Source organism: Danio rerio, chromosome 23 (genome assembly GCF_052040795.2).
Source record: "Danio rerio strain M-AB ecotype USA chromosome 23, GRCz13ab, whole genome shotgun sequence".
Lineage (NCBI taxonomy): Eukaryota > Metazoa > Chordata > Actinopteri > Cypriniformes > Danionidae > Danio > Danio rerio.
The window spans coordinates 33,027,501-33,052,466 of NC_141043.1; the positions used below are offsets into that span (position 1 = coordinate 33,027,501).

At 34.6% G+C, this 24,966-nt stretch overlaps 1 protein-coding gene and 1 long non-coding RNA gene across 9 annotated transcripts in view; both read right to left on the reverse strand.

Moving 5' to 3' along the window:
* ccdc187 (coiled-coil domain containing 187) overlaps positions 1 to 23,642 on the reverse strand; it is a 34,423-nt gene extending 10,781 nt beyond the window's left edge. For 2 of the 8 annotated variants that reach the window (XM_087304871.1, XM_087304868.1), the window contains exons 1-6: positions 23,410 to 23,642; positions 22,299 to 22,380; positions 16,336 to 16,432; positions 12,474 to 12,536; positions 8,969 to 9,098; positions 6,796 to 6,886 (exon numbers count right to left, since the gene is read on the reverse strand). In XM_087304871.1, coding sequence (XP_087160997.1) covers positions 6,796 to 6,886; positions 8,969 to 9,098; positions 12,474 to 12,536; positions 16,336 to 16,423 — 372 coding nt within the window. In that variant the 5' untranslated portion in view covers positions 16,424 to 16,432; positions 22,299 to 22,380; positions 23,410 to 23,642. 8 annotated transcript variants of the gene reach the window in all.
* LOC147838242 (uncharacterized) lies at positions 485 to 4,552 on the reverse strand. Its single transcript, XR_015523738.1, has 3 exons — positions 3,772 to 4,552; positions 1,998 to 3,538; positions 485 to 1,585 (listed from the first exon to the last, which is right to left on the reverse strand). It is a non-coding gene; the product is annotated as an uncharacterized LOC147838242 (long non-coding RNA).
* Positions 23,643 to 24,966: the final 1,324 nt, after the last annotated feature.

The window sequence follows — 24,966 nt, forward strand, 5'->3', positions numbered from 1 at the left end:
CATAAAAAAATTCAACCCATTCCTAAATTGGTAGTTCACCCAAAAACGAAACTGAAATAATTTATTCTGCCCCATATGTAAGGGCAGATAGAATCTGTGGTCAGTTTTTGCTATTTCTGTGCAGAATTTTGTTAAAAATCTGTGGATTTATGCTGAATAATTTGAGAGGGTGCACGCTGCAGAGCCATTTGAGCAGAGCTGAGCTCCATCGAGGGGGAGCATGAGCTCTCACTCCTCCTCCTGTAAGCTGTTTTAATGCGTACACCAACCCCACCCCTAACCCTACAGCCAGTGACATCACTCGTAGAAGAAGTGCAAAAAAGGTGGAGCTCAAGCTCAAGCTCCCCCTCTACTAAAACCTTAATATATAAAATAAAAAAATACTTTTAAAATAAATAAAATAAATGAAATAACTTTTATTAAATGTTTACAATGCAAATCCAATTAGATCCACTTTATTCGGTATTATAATTAAATGTGTTCTTGCATAGGCCAGATTAGAGATGGATCACCCCAAAATAAGAATTGTCATCACTCTACTTTTTCCAAAACTGTGCAAGTTTTTTTTTTTTTTTTTTTTTGTAACAGTAGACACAATAGTAAAATTTTTTTGAGACGAGAACCAAAAACTTGGAACCAACTTACATAGTAAGATAAATTAATAACTTAAAATACCATGGACATCAATGGTCAATATCAACTGTAGGATTACAAACATTTTTAATAAAAAATGCTTTTTTTGTGTTCAGCAGAAGAAAGAAACTACACAAGTAGAGGGCGAGGAGATAATGACAGCTCGCATTTTTGGGTGTACTATACCAGGGGTCAGCAACCCGCGGCTCTAGAGCCGCATGCGGCTCTTTAGCGCTGCCCTTGTGGCTCCCTGAAGTTTTTTCAAAAATGTTCAAAAAGATGGGCAAGGTTAGTATATATTTTTGTTTTAATATGATTTCTATAGGAGGACAAACATTTTTAACGTTTTCAAATGCTGTAAAAGTGTGTAGAATTAATATTTAATTTTTAAAATTTCTGTCAACGAAGATTTGCGTTATAGCCTGCGACACAGGTTTCAATTAGCAGGGCGGGATGCCAGGCAGGTGGCTGTTGTAAACAAACCGGGAGATGATAAAGCATGGAAAACCGTTCACAGATGGTGACTACATGAAGGAGTCATTCATCAACATATTAGAACACCTACAGTAATTGCAGACTTCAAAAACAAAACCAAGATAATACAAAAAATTAAAGATACCTCTCTCCGCTAAGACAGTGAAGGAAAGGGCTATTAAAATGGCAGGTAACATCACCAATCAGCAAACCAAGGACATTAATTCAGTGCCAGCATACTCAATTGCCTGTGATGTGACCGATATTCAATGCGCTTTTATGCAGGTATGTGAACACTGATGGGCCGCAAGAAGAAATGATCAAATTAATATCACTGAAAGACCAGAGGCTGTGCTGAAGTGTTTAAATGACAACAAAATAAAAACCAACCACCTGATTTCAGTGGCTATTTAATCATGAAGGCTCATTATGCATTTGTAGCCAACTTAGTCATTTTTATAGTAGGCTAATATAGCTACTACACTGCAAAAAATGCTTTTCTTACTTAGATTTTTTGTCTTGTTTCTAGTCCAAATATCTAAAATGTCTTAAATCAAGAAGCATTTTCTAGACAAGCAAAACATGTTGTCTTGTTTTAAGAAATAATATGCCAAAATGAAGCGAGTTTTTCCTTAAATCAAGCTAAATAATCTGCCAATGGGGTAAGCAAATTAATCTTATCACAAATCAAAAAACAAGATTATTTTGCTTACTCCATTGGCAGATTATTTTGCTTGATTTGAGGAAAAACTCGCTTCATTTTGGCATATTATTTCTTAAAACAAGACAATACGTTTTGCTTGTCTAGAAAATGCTTCAGGATTTAAGAATTTGTAGATATTTGGACTAGAAACAAGACAAAAAATCTAAGTAAGAAAAGCATTTTTTGCAGTGTATAGATACATACAGCATGTGTTTCCTTCATTATAAGGCTTATATAAGGCTTTACATTTTTTTAGGGCTCCAGACATATTTGTTTTTTGTTTGTTTTTGTCCAATATGGCTCTTTCAACATTTTGGGTTGCCGACCCCTGTACTATACCTTTAAAGTTTAATACCCATATGCCACAAGGGGGTGCAAAACGGAACGTGGAAGAATTGAGAGAAATATATTACTGTTTTCAATGTATTTTAAAAGCACATTTTTAAGATTTGAATTTATTGTGAGACCTGAATGCATGTCTTTACTTTTTCAATTTTAGGTAGTGGAAATAACGTGTATAAATGTATATATTGCAAAATGCAAAGTCAGTTTAATTTTGAAAAAAACTTTTAATGAAAAATTTGCAACTTGAATTCTGTGTAATGCCATACATGCTCTAAATGCTTTGAGTGGAAATCAAAAAACATTTGCAGGGTTAACCCCATGTCGGTTACCATCAAATCCTGGTATCTTTCTACTAATTAGCCTGCTTCATTGACCTCTTCGAATTCACAACACAAGCAGAATTAAATCCACAGTCAGATTTTGCCTCACACAGAGACCAGCTCCAGTCTCATGGTGTTTGACTCCAGCTTATCTGCCACCTAAACTCCTACCCAAAAAAAATCAATATACTCAATATACAAAAAATCTTCTATCCACATGATTGTTTGTGCACTCAACAGTAAGAAATTGCAGAGTGCGAACAGACGTCGCTCTTCACTGCTCCTGTATGATTCTGATAGGACAGCAGGGGCAGCGTGTGGAGATATTTAGATGCAACCTTGTGCTTCACAGGCTTGCAGGCTGCAGGAGTGTAAATATGCATAATTAATGCAGTGGAATGACATTTTATGACAAAATGTCTCACAGATTTAAACTTTTTTCAAAGCTGTTAGTAAATATTAATTAAACAATAACTTGGAGGCTGATATTTTAATAAGGCTAATTTTTTAAAAAGCATAATATTTAATGATGAGATTAAGGACAATTTAAAATAAAGACAGATAAACTTGAGACAAAAACACTGCTAGGTAATAGCCTATTTTCAGACAATATACCTTGCTTTAAATGTAAACGTAACAAACAAATGTGACAATAGTTGTCTTTTTTTAAACTTGAGATTTAAACATCACATAAAAGCGGAACAAGAAAGCTTTTCATAGCTGTATGGTTGGGAAAGGAAAATATTTAGCCGAGATCTCAAATTTTTATGAAATTTATTAAATGTCTTTAAGTAACATGTTTACTTAATATTTCTTAATCACTCCATGTCTCTTGGAATCATTGTGCATTTCAAATTGTGCTTCATACAGGTAAGTGGGCTTGACACCTGTAGAAACACTCTTCTCTCTCATGCACCTGACACTTCATCCAAATTCTATCTTATAACACAATAAGGAAAATGATGCTTACTATAGATGTACCACAATCATGTTGCATTGATTGATTTAACCTTAAATAACTTTTGCACAATATTCACCTTTAATACAGCTCTTGCACAATATCCTGCACAACATTGTTCAGTCTCATGTAAAAGTACTTGCGTGTAAAGTATCTTATAGTATATGTTTAGTTATGCATTGGGTTTTTTTTTTTTTTTTTTTTTTAATAAAATAGCTCTTTTGTCCAGTGTTGTTTTTATGATTAATTTATGTAGCACCATTGTCCTGTGAGACACAAAATGTCATTCTTCTGTCTGTCCACACATGAAACAGAATGACAATAAAACTTGACTTGACTAGATTCTAATGATTGTTGGCATGAAATTAACATTTTTTTAACCCAAACAATGTATTTTAATATGACCAAAAATATACAAGTGCATCTTAGGCTTTTGTTGTCAAGGGACACAAATTATACAAATTATTCCAGTGAACATACCAAAACATAAACTTTTTTATTTATTTGAAAATTATACCTGAAGGGTAAGATAAACTTCCAAAAAATCTCTGAAAATATATAAAGTATATATTTTTATTATAATAAGATTAACAGAGGCATAAACATGAACCATTGTGCACACTTCTGAATGCTTTGGAGCATGTAAAAAAGGATAAGTAAAAAATGTAAATATTGCTAATCCTTTTATTTACATAAAACTTCATGAAATATTTTGCTATCAAAAATGCTACAAAATAAATAGAATAACAAATAATAAAAAACACATTTTCTAACCCATCTTTGTTATAAACTTGAAGATAATATTATAAAAAACAAGATTTTGTTCAGGCACTATAGGAAGAATAGCAACCTGTTGATTTGCTTAATCACTGACAGCTAATAGGTTAAAGACATTCAGATAAACTTACTACAAAACAAGGCAAAAAATAATTAAATAAATAAATAAAGTTTCTGCAGTGAATCAGGCATGCCAAGACCTGCTTTACAACCATAAAAAAATACCTGCAGGAGCAGATTATGTGTCACTATAAATTTATGAGTCATGAAGAATCCTACAGGACTATAAAAACTTAGTCAGCTCAGAATTAGTCAAAACAATGACTCTCAGACTTGGAGATCATCTGTTAATGATAACAGTCTGTATCAAACCACTCTCTGACTCAGTTATTCTCCTTGCAGAGTCAACAATTTCCAGCTGAATAACTCATGACTCTCACTTGCGTCTGTTTTCAAACAACTCAATGAAATATTCCCTAATCAAAGGTTCACTGAAAAATGAGAACTATTCAACAAAGCTAATTATTTTCCTGGGAAGAAGCTTTGTGCAACTTGTTAGAAGTTTCCATTTTCTTCATTAATTTTCTTGTCGGCTTAGTCACTTTATTAATCCAGGGTTGCCACAACCGCCAACTTATCCAGCACATTTTTACGCAGCGGATGCCCTTCCAGCCGCAGCCCATTTCTGGGAAAACGCACGCATCCCACCCACGCACGCACGCACGCACAACTGACAATTTAGCCTACCCAATTCACCTGTATCACATGTCTTTGGACTGAGGGGGGAAACCGGAGCACCCGGAGGAAACCCACGCGAACACAGGGAGAACATGCAAACTCCAAACAGATATGCCAACTGAGCCGAGGCTTGAACCAGCGACCTTCTTGCTGTGAGGCGACAGCGAGTTTCTGTTTTAGATCAAGACAATTATTTAACTCATTTGTCAGTTTGTAGGAGACAAACATAAGTCATGCACTTATAACATATCTAATTTTTAAAAATATATAATGATTCAATGGGCTCTATGCACAGCGGCACGTGACATATTTCTAGTTAATAACAATGCGTTAGTTTATGCGGGACCAGCTATGATTAATCAATCACGTCCCCCTCTCGAAATTAGTTTATAAATAAACTTCACTTAATACATGAACAAACAGGAAGCAGAAGTACTGATACACCAAAACTATATAAAATAATAAACAATTATTTAAAATACAGTTTATGAGAAATTATTTATGGTTCATTTACTGATCCAAGAAATATTAACTATTGTGTGTACTGCAATAAGAACAGTAGAAATTCAGTTGAGCAAAAGGAAACATTATTGCAGATTTACATGTTGATTTTTTGATATTCAGCATTCTGATTGTGTTTCTTTTAAAGAAAACCCATAACAGGAAAAATTTAAAAATGCATTTGTTTTAAATGTTTGCTTTACTGCAATCTGTTACAAGTGTTGTATTGAAAAATCACAAAAACATTTCGGATGAGTACACTTAATTAATATTTCTAAACTTTAAAAACTTTAAAAATTAACATTTTGGAATATTATATTTAGATAAAACTAAACCAAAAAAAGTCTAAACTAGAGCCAAAGTTGGTCCATTGTAACCTTTGATTTAGCCTTCCATTCCACATGAGAAGAGAGTGAGAATGATGGAGAGGGTTGGGATGAATGCCTTTAACACAAAGATCACGACTTTTTTTGTTTGTTTGTTTCATTTTTGAACTACAAAAAAGCAGACTGAAAATAAATGTTTAAAAGCTTAAACTATAATTATTTAAAAAATATATAAAAACCATTACTAGAGGACAGAAAAAGGACAATGCAGAAGATAATGGAGTCCAAATCAAGGCAAAAAAACAGCAGCTTGACTAGTGTAACTCCTTTCTGTTATAAATTGGATTTTGTTTTTTAACTAAAATAAGTTCATTATAAAATGTAAAATATATACTGCATTAGATAATATAAAACAATTCGTTTTAGTTATTTTTATATATTAAATAAATGAGAAAATCACCATATGGCAGATTTACCTTCTTCAGAACACCGCCCTCAATCAAGTCTAGTTTTTTTGTCCCTTCATATGAAAAAGCTTGGAAACCTCTGCCCTAAACCATGTTCAGCATAATTGCAACATGGCCAGCCCACTCTAAACCAACCACAAGTTAAGCTCTAGGGCACAACAGGGGTTGGACTGAACTTCAAATAACAACACCATAACACCTCCAACACAAGTAATTGCTCTAACATTTATAGGATGCTTCATACCGAACCCCCAGCAAGAAAAGCTGCAAATCTATAAAGACTTCCTTTCATTTCTGGAGTGCAACATTTCCACACTCGGATGGAGAAGACTTTGGCCTCTTGTTGTGGAGATAAATGCATCTGGATTCGATCCATGCACAGTATGTGTGTGACTTTTTGCTTTAAAATAGTTTGATGCTCATTCCTGTGTGGTCTTAGTCAGCGCTTATAAACCACAGGAGACTAGCTCAATAAAATGCAGTCCCACTGTGACTCATTAACTATTGATCCATTAGATCCCTCAGACAAACGAGCTCATTTAGTGTTACTCACCTCGTCCTCAACTTCCCTCCTTCGAGCCTCCTCAGCACACCGCTGGATCTCCTCCTGAATCATACGTGCATATTCTGAATCCCGTTCCTCCCTATGGAGAATAATACATACTTGAGCAAATGAAAACCACTGAACAAAATGTCTGTTCTACTTAAAAGACACCTATTATAACTCTCTAAGAGTGTGTATGTGAAGTTTTAGCTCAAAATAACTAACAAATAATTATTTGTAACTTTTTGAAACTGCCCCTTAAAGACTATGATAAAAATTGTGCCGATTTGGTGACCGTCGCTTTAAATTAAAATGAGATTGTGCTCCCAGCTCTCCCTTCAAAACGATGTTTAAACCCCTTGTAAAGCAATTTTTGCATAATAACTACCCTTTAAAGGGACAGTTTAATCTTGTCATTTGCAATACTGCTTAAAATTCTGCCCACGATAAAAACTAGACATCATAATAACAAAAAGACCTCCAATCGGTTTATGCAATGATTTACTAGCATGTGTATTTATGCCTTGCCATATGATCCTGATAAGAAACAGATTTTCTGACATAAATTTAAATTCACTTTATAACTACAGCCTGAAATCCTCCTTTTGTGGCTAAATATGGTTCATTTCACAGAATGAGAAAAATAAGAAATCATACCTTTTACAGCATTCACAAGAGTGATAAAAGCTAGGTTAGCAATAAATTATTAACACACTTTGTCATACAATACCCAGTTTGGCTTGAAAAAAAGTAATAGTTTTGATAATCCCACAAGCATTTGTTTATATATTTTTTTTAAATTTGATGTATTTTTCAGTTTCTTTAAGCCTTAACCTCTTTGCTCAGCAAAATCTATATGTACTTTATGCATGATGGCGCCCTCTAGCGTCCAGTATGAAAGGAACAGAAATAACGTTACAGTGTGTGATCACAACACTGTTTCAGAGATCTTCTCTCTGCAGAAGAGTGAGAATACATTTATTTGGTGTGTGTGAACTTGTTAAGAAGTTTTGGTTCGAATTGTATCTTTATTTAAACACCCCTCCTACCTTTTCGCATTCTTTTAGTTTAATTTTTTTTATTACTCAGAATCTGCACATAAATCTCAATATTTTCTTTTCACCTTTTTTACTTTGTTTGGACATTTTTTAAACAAAGAAAAATGCATGGCTTTAATTCCAACTTTTCAACAATTTCTAGATATTCAAATCTTTCTGTATGTGGAAGAACAAAAAAATGTGTTAGATATTTGGTTCTATATGAAGAGCTATTGTCTATTGACTGACTTGATTTAGTTAAATCTCCTGTAATGCTCTTAATTTTTTTTTTATTTTCATACACTTTAATACTATTGTAATTAACTTAACCCTTCCTTTGTTTTGTTAGTCTCTTTTCTCTTTGCAGTTATTGTAACTTGTATAGTCCTCCTCTTATATTGATCTCCTGATTGCAGTTGTATATTTTTATTCATGAATAATAAATAAATAAATAAATAAAAACCTCTGCAGGACAGTGGGTGCCAGGGAACAAAGTTTATTTTTTTAACATACTTTAGCACGTCTGCTGGTTTATTATATATGATTCTGAAAAGCTAGATTAGCTGTTTCAGTGTGTTTGATTATGGTTGAGCTCTATTGGAATGCAGTAGTAGGCAATATAAACATAATAAATTATGCATTTCTGTTTTTGGGTAATTAAATGTGAATTATGTTGTCATTAATATTGCAATAACACCAGAAAATATTGTGATATGGTTTAAGTCCAACCTTCCCTTATCTCAAACCTGTTTGAGTGTCTTTCTTCTGCCAAATACAAAATAAGATATTTTGAAGAATGTTGTCAATCAATAGTCATTAAATTTAATAGTTTTTTTTTTATTATTAAGCATGTCAAAGTCTAAAAAATTCCTCACAATACCTTTGATGTTCAAAAGAATAAGACCTTAAAGGTATGGAAGCACTTGAGGGCGAGTATATTTTCTTTCTTTTTTGGTTGACCTATCCCTTTAATGTAACAAGGAAATGCATGGACTATCACACACATGGGAAACTGGTGGACTCTGGACATGCTATCAGCTCCTGAATGGTCATATAAAGTATATAGGTATATTATATAAGTATATTGAGTAAACTGTCATATCTTATATGGTGTGCTCTGATAGACGGTGTGTTTGCTATCTTACAGCTGACGAGTGGTCTGATGCTGTGGCGTCTGCACTCTCTGCTGCTCCTCATCCTGCAGTCTCTTGGCTACTCTGATGTCCCTCTGCACCAGCTGACTCCTCTCCACATTTGAGCTGTAGTACTGCTCGACTGGTGGAGGACACAACATGAGAAGTTATCGTAAAGCAGATGGGGAAAAAAATGCTACTGTTTAAAATGTGTGATGAGAAAGACAAGGATGAATTACATTACGTTAAAAGTGACAGTAAAGGGTATACAGTTGAAGTCAGAACTATTAGCCCTCCTGAATTATTAGTCCCCCTGTTTATTTTTTCCATTCAACAGAGAGAAGATTTCTTCAATACATTTCTAAACATAATAGTTTTAATAACTCATTTCTAATAACTGATTTATTTAATCTTTTCCATGATGACAGTAAATAATATTTCCCTAGATATTTTTCAAGACATCTATACAGCCTAAAGTGACATTTAGGGCCTACTCACACTATGCCATCCGTACCGTGCCCAGGCCTGTTTCCCGGATCGTTTGAGAAGTGTGAGTGCGCTGAATCGGGCTCAAGCACGGTTCACTTGGCCGGCCCAGGCCCTGGGCCTGAGAGCGGTTCATTTGGGCTTTGGTGCGGTACGTTTGTAGTGTGAGTGCAAAACGCACCAAAGTGCTAATAATTCTGACTTTAACTGTATATTTTTTATGCAGTTTTTCATAATACTAGAAAATATCAATCGATTGTCAATAAAAGAAGGGTTTCAAAGGAACACCGGAAAGCAAAAAAGACTAGCACAAGTGTTAGTTTTGGAACTGTTGTTGGAATTGTTATAAATTACATCAAATATTTTATATACATAAAAAAGTTTAACATTTTGTCAACAAGTATGAGTTTAATTTGGTTTAAAGTGATAGCAAATTAAGTTTCAGTTGACTAGAAAACATGAATCTGTTGTCAATAAAAGAAAAGTGCTTAGAAATATAATAAAAAAACACTAAAAAGCCCACTGTAAACATTAGTTTTGTATACGTGTTAGTGTGTGTGTGTGTGTGTGTGTGTGTGTATGTGTATATATATATATATATATATATATATATATATATATATATATTAGGGATATAACGGTATCAGAATTTCACGGTACGGTAATACCTCGGTATGAATGTCACGGTACGGTATTTATTGAATCATTTACAGGAAAAAAAAAAACTTTTGAAAAAGTGCCAAAAGTGTCAATGACATACAAATTAGCCATCTATCTGTTAGCTTTGAAACAGGAACTTCAATTTTAATAACAAAAAAATTATTAAACCATGTAAAAAAATAAAGTTTCAATTTAGTATTGTTGAAAACTCATCACATTTAACATTTAATCACTCACTTAGATAGAGATGGGTTTAAAGAAAAATTATCATATAATTATAATCTGGTAAAAGCTGGTATCTCTGGGTTATTTACAATGTCCCCTGCAACAGAAAAAACCCCTCTCATTTGGGACTGAGGTTTCTGGGACAAGAGAGATATGACTTGGCCCATGTTGACAGCAGTGGGGTAACGTTGTGCATTGTCTTTCCCCCACTTGAGAAGACAAACCATGAGTGAGATAGAGGTCTCTTTGCGGTACAAGTCAATGTCTGCATCAATCTGAACAGTGTGCTGTGTTTCTGCAGTCCCCATGACTGTTATTAGTCGTATTCCCCAACTTGCAGGCACGTGCACACATAGGGCTCAACCTGTGCAGTGCACATGCCCTTTTTAGTCTTGGATAGAAAATGCCCTTCCAAAACGATCAAAAGTGCCCCCGCGACGCGACACAACCTCCGTCCAGTCCAGCCCTTCAGTAGGCGCCCGACAACACCTCTCTTGAGTATGCGCGCTCAACCCCGCCTCGGCGCTTTACAATACGCGCGCCACAACAGCTGATCAGAACGCGCGCGACAGCACCGCTATTCAGCACGCGCGCGGCGACAACACTGCTTTAGGTTCGATCATTTCCATCTTTTTTTCATCTCCGCTACTAGCAGCACACTCCATTTCCGCATTACTGGATCTGTAGCGACAACAGACCGCAAAGGATTATGGCCACGCCGGGGCTGATGGGAAATGAAGTTTCAGCTACCTCCCGTTCGCTTCATTCGCCTGAGCAAATTTTCTCTGAAGACCTATAGTTTTACCGAGTCATGCGACTTCGGTAATATCGAAAAAATTTAACATTGCGGTATGACGGTATTTACAATACCGTTACATCCCTAATATATATATATATATATATATATATATATATATATATATATATATATATATATATATATATATATATATATATATATTACAGTTTATAAAGATCAAAATGCTAGAGAGCACCAACAAGAGGACAAAAAAAATCCTAGATTTCACCATTTTGCTTCTATAGTGTGTGATATGCCACAATGTAACAAAGGCAGAACAGACCAAAATTGTACCACATATAAACACAGGACATTTTGCAAAATCACTCAAGAATTGAGAATAAACTTACCAAACAAATAGGTGAATAAATAAACTAACATTCGGGCTGTAGCCACAATTGGACAAGCTGATCCTTCATTTCTGCTGTCCGTATCCATTTAATTTTGAGCAGCTGTATTTGATAAATAACTAAACAGTTTGTTTCCTGTGAAAACCTCCAGTTTATCCAGTTTGTTCTAAGGGTTTCCCTTACACTTCAGGATTCCTTAATTTCCTCAGAAGAATATCAGAGATGCTCTAATGATAAATCTTAAATATTCAACAATCATGAATCATAAATATTAAACAATAAGCAAGAAGCAAGAAGGTCAATGGTTCAAGCCCCGGCTGGATCAGTTAGCATTTCTGTGTAGAGTTTGCATGTTCTCTTTATGTTGACTTGGGTTTCCAAAGACATGAGGTATAAATGAATTGGCTATAGTGTATGAGTGTAAACGAATGTGTATGGATGCTTCCTAGTACCTAGTGCAGCTGGAAAGACATCCGCTGTGTAAAACATATGCTGGATAATTTGATGGTTCATTCCGCTGTGGTGATCCCTGATGAATAAAGGGAATAAGCCAAAGGAAAATGAACGAATGAATGAATGAATGAATGATTGGAACACCTCCAACATACTTCCGAGCCACTTTTAACACACCTCATGCCTTAAAAAAATCTGATAAGGTCATTTGAACAATAACATAAATAGGAAATTAAAATCAGCCTGCTTATCTTGTGGTGTGTGCCCAACATAACTCAAATATTAATTTGGCAATCTCTGTTCTCTATACAGCTACCTACTCAGATCTTTCAGGATATTTCAGTTTTACAGACTCAGATTTGAGATCTTGAGTTTATTTTTGTACTGACATGCTCTTGTATTTCTAAATGTGTGAATACCAGCACCCTTTGGAAATGTACAAAAAAGATGGTTGAATATGTCAAGGCAGAGAAAACACATTTTAAGCTTGTGTTAACACTGCTTTAGGTGTGGCACAAGAAAAAAAAGGGGAAAAGGCACTTACTTTCCTGCTCTTGCAGATTATGAGCTAAAGCTCCATCCTCCAGTACAGCAAAACACTGGCACACTGTAGAGAAACAGCAGTCAATACAACTGGCCAAAACTTCAAGCTACAGGATAAGCTTCTGAACTTTCATCAGTTGTCTTTAGGATCAATTCAGAGAGTAGAAGTTAAGTATGTACACTATTTTAACTAGAAATAATACACATTCAAAGCTATTTCTGGAGACAATGCAGACATTTGAGCCTTGTTATTTCATGCTTTAAGTGGTCAATTAAAAAAAAGCAATTTAAAGCTTCATTAAAAAATGTTTAAACAACTATATTCGTGTCTCATATTTCATAACAAATAAAGTAAGTTGCATCTTAAAGTTTTACCAATTTTAAAAACAAGACTCTCAAATTTTATGAAGCCATAATAATAGTCTGCATGACAAAAACTGACCCTGGAAAGTTCAAAACAAATTTACACTTGTGGTTTTGGCCCTGTAAGTTTCACATTTCACTTTAAACACCGCGTTTAAGTCCTTCACATCCCATGAAAGCTTGTGTTGAAAAAGAATCTTAAAAGGAATCTGTTTTGACAATAATTTGTCTCCAAGTTAAGTTATAAAACCAAACAACATTTTAGTATGTCAAGGGGGTAAAGTTTTTCATTGGTTTAAAAGCAGAAATATGAAAACTGCATTTTTTGTCTCCGTAAATGTACTAAACTGTTTCCAAGTTGTCCTTGAAGTGGTAAGACTGCCGTTTTAGATGGATGAAGAACTATTGTTTTCTAGTAATATTGCTGATGCTAGGAGTAATAGTGTAGTATCAGAATCAGAATCAGTTTTATTGCCAAGTGTGCTTCACACACACAAGGAATTTGTTTTGGCTACAGAAGCTTCCAGTGTACATAAAGTGACAAGAGACAACACAAAATAAATATGAAAAAAAGACGATAAACATTAAACAGAGATGCATTAAGTCAAGAAATCTGGATGTTGAGTTGTATGTTCAGATTTGTTATAAATATACAGGTTATAAGGTGCTGTGTACAAATGCGAATGGAGAAAGTATTGCATTGTATATTGATATAAGGTGCTGATGTGATAAAAACAAAACAAGACAGACTAACAAAAACAGTGCAATATTGCTGATGCATGATATTAGAAAAACACTGCAATATTTTTTTTTTATTCTGCGATATACAGTGCATCTGGAAACTATTCAAAGCGCTTCACTTTTTCCACATTATTTTAATGTAACAGCCTTATTCCAGAATGGATTAAATTATTTATTTCCTCAAATTTCTACACACAACATCCCATAATGACAATGGGAAAAGAGAGTTTTTTAAGTTGTTGCAAATTTATAAAAAAATAAAAAAACAAAAAAAAAATCAAATGTACATAAGAATAAGATATCAACTAAATAAACAGCGCTTGTTTTTTTTTCTGATGATTCAAACTGTATTTAGGTATTCAGAAATTTACTCATCACATGTAAAATAATACTGCAGAAACTATTTTAGAAACAATTTAATTGTTATTTATTTGTTAAAGTTTAAAAAAGTACAATTTCTTATGCCAGAATGCTTTTAAAACCCTCACATGGTCTTAAAAAATACTTGCTAATTGATAAATTGTAAACCAGACTTAATGTTGCATTTGCTCGTGATGTGACTATTGCGAATGAGCACATTGCGATATTGATGCTGAAATGATACATTGTGCAGCCCTAGCTGAAGCAATCAAATAAGCTTAACATTATTTTACCCAGAACATATCCTTAACAAATGACATACAAACAATCCAAAAGCATCGCTATAGGTGAATTGAATAAACCAACTGGCAGTAGTGTATGTGCGTATGAGAGAGTATGAGCGCTTCCCATAACTGGGTTGCAGCTAGAAGGGCATATGCTGCGTAAAACATATGCTGAATAACTTGGCAGTTCATTCCGCTGTGGCAACCCCTCATTAAAAGGGACAAAGCCGAAAAAAATGAAAATCTTTCTGACTTGCTGATAAAACATCAACCTTCAAAAGCTCTTAGGTCAGCCAATTTAGGGCTCTTCGTGGTTTACAGAGCAAAATGGAGGGTAGAATAGAGCCTTTGCCATAGCTGCTCCAAAAATATGGAACAGCCTTCCTGTGGAAATTATAACTGCTCCAACACTATTTTTAAATCTAGACTGAAAACATTTCTATTTCATCTGGCTAACTTCCACGATTTTTAAAGCTCCCTTTTATGTGTATGCTTTATGTTTTGATCATGTTTTAAATTACTATCTGCTTTGTCCGGCACACAACACTAGTTGCATTTCATCGAGCTTTAGGAATAAATTGAAAATGAAATTTTTACAATTTAATTAAATCTTTTGGTTTATACCCAACGTTTTCTGTTATATCTTAAAATGCCCATAAAACAGATGGATGAAAACTAGGGCTGCAAAATATACTGCTTTAGCTTTAGCATCAATATCACAATGCATCATTCGCAACAGTCACATAGCAGGACATGCAATGTTGAGTTTGTAAAAGGATTCAGGCATAAGAAATTGTACCATTTGTAACAAACAACAATTAATTTTATTGAATTATGTTCATTCTTATCATTCAGTTACTGTACTTAAACAGTATGTTAAGACTCGGAAAAACCTTTCAATTGTATAATTTTCTTAACTGGGTTTATAGATTGGTATGCATAAAAATACATCACATGCAAACACAGAAATGCTCTACAAATAGCACAGACCACATCGAAAATGCGTCAGGGGACCCCAAAAGGTTTATAGATTGTTAGGTTATTAGATTTGCACTCCCACTGCACAATCATCCCAATCAATCTAACATTATAAATTCTTTCCAAATAAAGATGTTGTTATCTGATCAAATTGTATTCATATTGCAATATATGTCGCAAAATAAATAAATAACGCAATGATAGATTTTTCCAATATCGTGCAGCACTATTGATAACAAAACTATTTATATCAATTTGTGTTGACTGCCATTGTCACTAGTGTTACCGCACAACAAATATGGATCCCATAGAGAAGATGATGGCAAATCCAAAAAACCAACTGCACCGCCCAGCACAAAATCTGCAAACAGTGCACACCAGTTTCAAATATAGTCAGAAGCAACCTCAAACTCAGCTATACAGGGAGTTGCAACGAGTATGTAGTCTGTAATTGACACAACAGCTGGAGACTGAGGCTTTACTGCTGGTCAGGACCGAGAACATTACAGACTCTGAGAGCAGTAAAAGTGAGCGCTTTCCTAAATCAAGAGCCGCCTCATCACTGCAACTCCTGGATTCATACTTAGCAAGACTGAAACACTAAAATGAAAGCACATCTGCTTTACTTCAGGATGGGCTGAGCAATTATACTGAATTAGAGTGGCTGGACCATAATATCCTAATGGAGACATACTGACTTCAGCACAACCCCTGACCCTGAGCAGCTGGTGGAAATCTATGTTTAGCTGCGAGCCTTAACCGTTCCGTCTGGTAGGGGGAAACTACTCACCCCCAAAAAGTGCTAGCAGAGAGAAATAATCATTCTTCGGGGTATTCCAAATATAAATGCCACTGTTTCAACAAGACAAATGTATTTCCTGCTTGATCCCACCTGCTGCAGGTTGCGATAACCCATATCAGGTTACACAAGCGCCTCCCAACAATGCCCTCACACTTCCACACTGACCCGAGCACACACACGCACTCACACATGCATACGCCTGCACTCAAGATGAATGCTTTCCAGATGTGCCAGCAGCAGAAAAAAAGATGTTAAGCTGTGCAGGAGGATAGTGAGATTGTGCTGTTTACTTTGGAGAGGCAGAAGGAAAGTGTACAGATAAGGAAAGAACATACAGTAATGGTCAGTTTCTTTGTCCTCATTTGAGACGTCCGGAGGCTCTGCAGACCCAGTAGCTGGTTTGTTTTGTTCAGCAGCCAACATACTCTATGCCTGGGGATAGGGGATGACAAGAACTCTAATATCAACAGTTGCAGTGTTTGTGTGTGTATATAATTATAAGTCATTTTTGTATATATATAGTGAAAGTCAGAATTATCAGCCCTCCTGAATTATTAGCCCCCTGTATATTTTTCCCCAAATTTCTGTTTAATGGAAAGATTTTTTTCACAACATTTCTAAACATAAGTTTTAATAACTAGTTTCTAATAACTGACTCCTTTTATATTTGCCATGATGACAGTACACAATATTTTACTCGACATTTTTCAACATAATATTTAGCTTAAAGTGCAATTTAAAAGCTTATCTAGGTTAATTAGGTTAATTAGGCAAGATAGGGTAATTAGTCAAATACGTGTATAATGGTTTGTTCTATAGACAATTAAAAAATAAATTGCTTAAGGAGGCAAAAATATTGAACTTAATGTTTTTGTAAACATTAAAAATGGATTTTATTAAAAGCTAAATCAGTTTTGGGATACTGTAGTAATGTTTTCTGTAATAATCCTGGGAAAGAGATATTACAAGATTCCTTTAATATATCTTTTTGAGCCAGACTTGAAGTATCAGACCATAGATCTACCAAAAGGATAAGTCTGAGTTCTTATGTATCTAGTAAATGTATTGTGTAAAACCCTCCATTTAAATAATTCAAAAATATTTTAATAGACACGCTGCATTTGAAATGTTTAATATATAGTTTAAATAACAAAACACACGTATTTTTAAAAACCTGGAATATGTTGGACCATTTATAAACCCTTTGAGCTGTGCCTACACTGAAAAAATGTCTGCAAAATGGATGCATTTGAACAAACAAATTAAATTTAGTAACGTTCAACTTAATTTGTTTAAATTTAGCCCAAATAAATAGTTTACAACCACTTAACTTAAATAATTTCAGTGTAGATAATACCCATTGTTATCACACTGACCACTTATTTGCTGTTATTTGATTTCTGCTTTACTGAATTTGATTATGTATGTTTTTAGATTTGTATACTCTGATGCTTTTTAATGTTAAATATTCCTTTCGTTAATTGTGTTAATTGTTATATTGTAAAACGATAAATAAATAATTAAAACTGCTTTTATTCTATCTGACAAAAAAGTAGGACTTTCTCTAAAAGAAAAAAAAATATAGAAATTACTATGAAAGATTTCTTGCTCTGTTAAACTTCATTTAGGAAATAGTTGAAAAATATATAAAATAATTCACAAGAGGGCTGATAATTTTGACTTCAACCATATATGTGTTTGTGTGTGTGTGCGCGCGCGCATGCTTTAAGGCATTGAAAAGGATGCAAGTAAGATCTGAACGTCAGCAACTGAAAAAAAAAAAAAAAAACTAATTGCATATTCTGAATGTTGTAAAATCACACACAAAAAACATATTTTTACATCAGCATCAAATTTACAAAATGCATGAAGAAGCAATTATGGTATTTGAACACGATTTCAAAGAAACCATTAAACCTTGCATGGGTCTTGGCAGTTGGCAAAATTTTGGGAACTCGAAATGCACACTTCACAACAGTGTTTCTGAACATTTGAAGATCTTAAACTTAAAAATCCCAGTGTACCAACTAACATCGCTAACCACTGGTAATCAACAGCATTTAAGTCATTTTTGCAGATCTGTATGTAAGAGTATTGTTCTGATAAAGTTGTCATCTGTAAACATTTTAGAAACAAAATATTTTAAACATCCTCCAAGCATTTATATTATACTATATTTTACAGATTATTTTAAGATTACACATCACAGTCCAATCAATTTAGTTTGGATTAAGCTCAAATCTAGTCACTGTTTTCCAAACTCAAATTAAATTAAATATAACTACCAAAACAGGACTATCTGCTAAATTATCAAATAATCAATCTCCATAATAATCATAACTACCATTCTAAGGAAATACAAGACACGTGCAGCCTAAGCAAACATGCTAGCCAAGAACAACATTATTCATATCCTACTCCAAACAATTTAATTAGGATCAAGCCTCTAGTCATCTAGTCATTTACGAAATTAAAATTAAAAAAATTAAATATGCAATAGTGGGCTATCAATTTTCAGTATCCAAATAATAATTATAACTACCGCTCCAAAGAAGCGCAAGACGTGTGTAGCCTATCCTAGCATGCTAGCCAAGCCCATACGCCTACAGCTAATAATTGAAAACATCAGGCTTGATTCTCTCAGCCAACACAATCCTGATAACACTAGAACAACAGAATATGCTACTGACAGCTGGATTATACCAGGAAAACACATTGCTCTTCTCTCTAAACACTAATGTGTCCTTCACTACACCCAAGCTGATAAGACTGTTCGGGCGCTGACACAAGTTCCCACCTACTGTTATAATCTTGCCAATGCTAGGGATTTCACCTCGTCTTTATCAATAGCAGAGATACACCAGAACTGCTAACAACCTTGCACCGTCAAAAAAACATACACACACATACACACACACTTACAGATTCACTCGCTGAATGTCTCATCCATTTTAGTCTAGCCAGGAGGTAGAGGGAGCGCACCTGTGTTAAATGTCACTTTAAAAGGGACTCTTCTGGACAGCTTAAGCACCTGCTAACCTGCACTACATATTTCATTTTAGGAGGAGGGGTTTGAAGCTACTGGCCCAGTTCTGGTAGTGCTGCGTTTAAACATTCAGGTGTCTGGCTGAAGCGTTGATGGAACTGAGGGAGTGGATAGAAAGTTGTCTAACTAGTTTTGCACAAGCCACGCCAAAAACACGCTCATATTACAAAAGGCAGGCAAAACGTGTGTTTGAATGCATTTTGTGAAAACAAGATCTCTTGAAGGCCACTCACTCACTTAAAAGATAAGATAAAGTGCCATTGGTTGCAGCAGGAAAAACAGAGATTGAGACAGACAGTGGGATGAAATGTTTTAGTAGAAACTGGAATGATGCTACATTATTTACATCTATTGCTTGTGTTTTAATTGTGTTTTAGGTATGATTTTACAGTGCTCTATAAATGAATGATTGATTAATTAATTGATCAAAACACGTACAAAAATGTCAAAGACTTGATATGGTATATGCTACTTGAAATACAATTAAAAAAATGCTGTTTTTATTGCCACGTCAGAATCTAATTCTGCATGTCAAAAAACAATAATACACAAGTTATATAAACACAAAGATGCTAAACATCCAGGAAAAATACAGCAATAAAATGTAAACAATGTTTTAAAAATTAAATTGTGATAAAATCAACATTTTAATTAATTAAAATAAACAAAATAAACGGTACTGTAATAATACAAATGTATTTTTTTTAATACAATTTTTTTGTTTTATTTATTCACGTGAAGTTAAATTTTCTTTATTGTTGATGCTCAAGAATCATTTCTTATTACAGATTATAATTTTTGCAGCAAATTTATTATTTTTTTTGTGGAAAATTTTTTTTTTTTTTTTTTAAGTAGCATTTATTTGAAATAGACATTTTAGTAAAACTTCTACTGCCACTATTAACTAATTTAATGTTCCTTTTGAAAATATTTTCAAAGAAAATAAAGCCAACACCAGCCATTTGAATGGTAGCATAAACAAAGTGTGCAACAACCAGACATATATAAATATCTGCCTGGGCAAAGGTTTCACAGCACCGAGAGGAAAAAGGGTCAGTGAAAACAGAAGCAATGCAAAGGGGTTAAAGTGCAGAGAGGAAAGAGGCTGCTTTTCCTCAAGGGATCTGCGATTTAGAGACAGTGTTCCCAAGACTAAACCAAGAGCAAAAACACATCCACAGGAACCGATAACAGACGAGTGAAGACAAAGACGGCTCGCTAACATATATTTATTTCTCAATGCTTTGGGGAACCAGTACCAAAAACAAACTGAGGAAATGAAAACACTGTTGCTCACAGGCCATGTTAAAAGGGTATAAGCCCGATGGGAACAGTAAAACACACGTATATAAAAACACAGGCATTAGTTAATTGGGTGATACAGGCAGGCAGTATGGTGGTCCAATAGGGTCTTTGTTCAACATCTAGAGCTTGTTTAAGCATAAAGATACAAAAGCAAAACAATGAACTCATTGTGTACAGAATGGGAACGGAAAGGGAAATCATCACCAACATTTCCCCCTTCAAAAGAAACACTGGGTCAAGCTCCTTTATGTAGGACTCGAACCAAAGAGACAAAATATGAGCAAACAAAGCCATATGGAAAGGTTCTTTCTTTCTCCAATGGAAAAAAAAAGACTTCAGAGAGATACAGCAGATGTCTGGAATGATAATCAGATGTCAGATGCAAAAACATGCAAAACATGAAATATGACTAGTCTATCTCTGCCTATCAGACGGCATCAACAATCAAGCCATGGATATGTATCATGTAGAACAGCGATGCCCACAGTAGGGCCCACGGGCCAAAGTTGGCCCATTGTAACCTTTGATTTGACCCACCACCCCCGTCTGGGAGAAAAGTGAGAATGATGGAGAGGGTTGTAGTGAATTCCTTTTGTACAGAGATCATCATTTCTATTTTGATGTAACCATTTTTGTTTGTTCTATTGCTGAGCTACAAAAAAGGAAACTGAAATTAAATGTTTCAATTAAATATTGCAAATTAATCTCATTTTTTAAAATGTAAATACTGTCACTCTACGGATAAAGGACTACGCAGAAGAGCAAAACAAGGCAAAAACGATTGAAATTCTGTCATAAATTAGATTGTTTTGTTTTTACTGTTGTAAGTTTGTCATAAAATGTAAAATAAATACTGCATTAGTTAATGTGAAGCAATGTTTTCTAGTTATTTTTAAACCTTATTAAATAAATCATAGATATTTACATTAGATGTCGCTTACCCTGTTGTTGTCTATTGGAAGAAATGCGTCAATATAGCCGCCATTTTAGTACAGGGTAGTGCTCCTTTGAAATGAATGCGGGCCCAAGGTGCAGTGGAGGACTGTGGCCATCCAGAGCCAGAGATATACACATACATACATCTACGATCTGGAATTTTCCCAGTGATCAGTATGCAAATATTTTCTTAAATTATGAAAATTATAATTTTACATCACTTTTCTAAATCGATGGATAAGTGACCGCACAGGCATTGCTGACAAAGAGCATGTGTTTGTGTGAATGGAACTGTATTATCCTACCTATTTTGATCTAATCTGTGTTCTGAAACACACCCCCTCTTCCTGATTTCACTACTCATTCTAACGGAGGTAGTGATTAGTTTGTGAATGAATCTTCGTTATGAACGACTCCTTTACTTAATCAACAATAATACAAGTTTCTAGCACCGCAGCATCTAATTGTCATATTTCATTTACATTGTTTGCTTATTTTATTTAACAAAACTAGTATAAGCCTTGAATTTAGTGCAAGTTGGTGCTACTTTGCCTTATGTTCAATGCAGTAAGAGACTATTGTCATCAGTAATGTTACTTGATTAGCACAAAAGTTCACAATATACAAAAATGTAAAAAAACAACAACGAAATCTTACCTATGAAATTTTTGTGCTTTGTTTGCTCATTACTACACCCGCACACAGCGCTTAAGTCTTCAGATTGGCTTTAGTCTAGACTAGTGCGGTTGAATGACTTTTGTCCTGGGAGCACTGTACCAATGTGGCAGCGCTATTGACGCATGCTTAGGGTCCATGTGTGATAGCTAATGTATGTATACATCTATGAAAATAAATTAGGAAATTACCCATGGCAACTTTATTTACTTTCAGCCCACTAGCCTCTATCAAGATTGGTTTTTGGCCCTTTAGATGAAAAAGTTTGGGCACCCCTGAATGTTTGTTTGCAGTGTCAAACGCACACAGACATGTGCATGAGTAACTTTCTCTTACCCTCCTGGACTCTGGGCAGGTTGGATTGATCCACCTCCAGCTCTGCCATCACTGCTCAACAGCTCATGGCATTCAGCAACACCTAGATTCACGAAAGAAAGATTTTAGTCCCTCACAAAAGCAAAGTAGTTTATTTAATCACTTCACATGTCTTAATAGATACTGAGGTAAAGTTGGTTTTATATTCGCACAGTCTATCTTCTTAATAATTTCCCTTCAGAAAGTATTATTTGCAAATTCTAAACAGGGGAATTATATAAGGTGCAAATGACTATCAAAGTACAACAGTGGCAAAGAATATTTTGTGAAGTTTTATTATTAAGGAGAAAGTCAGAATGTGCAAATTTTAAACCAACTTTTACCTAAATAAATCCACAGGGGGAAAAAGTTTGCTCTGCACTTACCTTAACAACTGCATTTGAATTGCAAATGATCATTTTATGTGCGTTTCTGTATTGTATATTGCTAAATGAGCGTGTTATGATGATGATTAACCGTCAAACAAAGATTAACAATCTTTTTTTATCTAAACTAATTTGAAAACTACAATGCAAAGTTGATCCTGCACTAATTTATTGCCTACATTTTTTAATTACAAAAGTAACATGATTTATTATTACTTAAAATGTTATTATTTACAACAGATATAAAACTAACAAGAATTAAAAACACATTCTGAACAAGGGGTTGAATAAGAATTAAAGATATAACATTTACAGCGTTTCTTTTAAATAAAAAGTTAATCCATTCTATTGAGCCACGTGTAAAGTACAAAACACGTAAAGCAAATAAAGGAAAACAAACACGTATATATGCTACTTAATCGTAGAATGAAACCTTTTGCAATAATGCATTTACACAAATCATGAACAAACACTATATGAAGACAAAACATGACGAGGTAGCATGCGGCTCTGTAACTACACATAACGAAACTACAACTCGACAAAAACAAACAAACCAGCAGAAGTGAAATGAATGAGGACTGTGTGGTTAACGTTAGATCAGTTCCCACATTCCTCACGTGTTTTTTTTTTTTAACCACGATGATTCATCCAACAAACGTCAGACACCGAAAACATAATTCACAGCGACACAAACAGCCTCTTACCTGGTCTCTGAGCTCTTTTCTTCTCTACAAATGCGCTTTGTATCTTCAACTACTTGTTGCATACTAGGGCTACTCGACCAAAAAGCCTCACTTCTCATAAGCTCATAGCTGAATTTTGCAGTGTCTCTGAACCAAACGCGAACTATAATTACGTAGTTTCAAAGTTTCCGACCAGACCGACTGTTTTTGACAACGAGACAATGGCATGAAACTTCCACAGGGATGGTAAGCCTGAGCGGACAAACTTCTGCTCCCTCCCTCCACCAGCACGCCCATGACATCATCGCACCGGCTCACCCAATCATACCAAACATTAAAGACATTACTTGCTGCTTATGTTCATAAACATGTTCATTTATTGTATTTTTTCATTTAATTATTCATTAAATGCATAAACAATTCATTAAATTTCTTTTCAGATTTGTCCACGCGGAATAAACCGGCGACTTATCCAGGATATGTTTTGCACAGCGTATGCCCTTCCAGCTGCAACCCATCACTGGGAAACACCCATACACTCCCATTCACTCACATACACTACAGACAATTTAGCTTACCCAATTCACCTATAGCATGTCTTTGTACTTGTGGGGGAAACCGGAAACACATGGAAACCATGCAAACTCCATATAAAAATGCCACCTGACCGAGCTGAGGCTTGAACCAGCAACCTTCTTGCTGTGAGGCGACAGGGCTACCCATTGTGCCACCAGGCCCCCCTTATAATTATTGAATTATTATAAAAAGTAAAAAAAATGTACTTTACAGAACATTGACTACAGTAATAAATATTTATAATAAATAAGTAACCATCATGTGGTGGAAAAATTCATTTTAACTATTACTAAAACATTGATTTCTATCAAACGTCTCTTTCTTACTAGAAACACCAAATATTAGAAAACATATGCCTTCCTAAGAAAAGATGATACAAAAACATATTACAAGAAGGGTCATTCAGAAGGGGGTCATCTGTTTTTTAACATATGCATTCAATAAACACAAATCCTGGGAGCCATGTCTTGATCCTCAGAAGAGGAACGCTCTAAGCAGAACTGGGTGTCATCTGTGACAGTGTGCCTTGAAGAAGGGGAAAGAAGATAAAACCTGCTGGTTAGCCTATGTGCACTCTGCAGCAACCGGTGTTCCTGTATGACTGTCGGACCTATTCTTTGCAAAGAATAAAACCTTTTTGGAATTAAACCTTGTCTTTTGATCAGCAAGAGTCTCTTTATTGAAATGGCCATGACAATTATTTTATTAAATAAGCTATATATTTTTTCAATGATATTTTCCATCATTATACACCATTACATTAATTTATTACAAATTTTAAAAACCTTGAAACATAATTAGGTGGGACTTAATGCACATTTTCTTAAATGCTGTGAACAATATATTATATTATATTATATTATATTATATTATATTATATTATATTATTCATTCATTTTCATTTCAGCTTCGTCCCTTAATTAATCTGGGGTCGACACAGCGCAATGAACCACCAGCTTATTCAGCTTATGTTTTACACAGCAGATGCCCTTCCAGCTACAA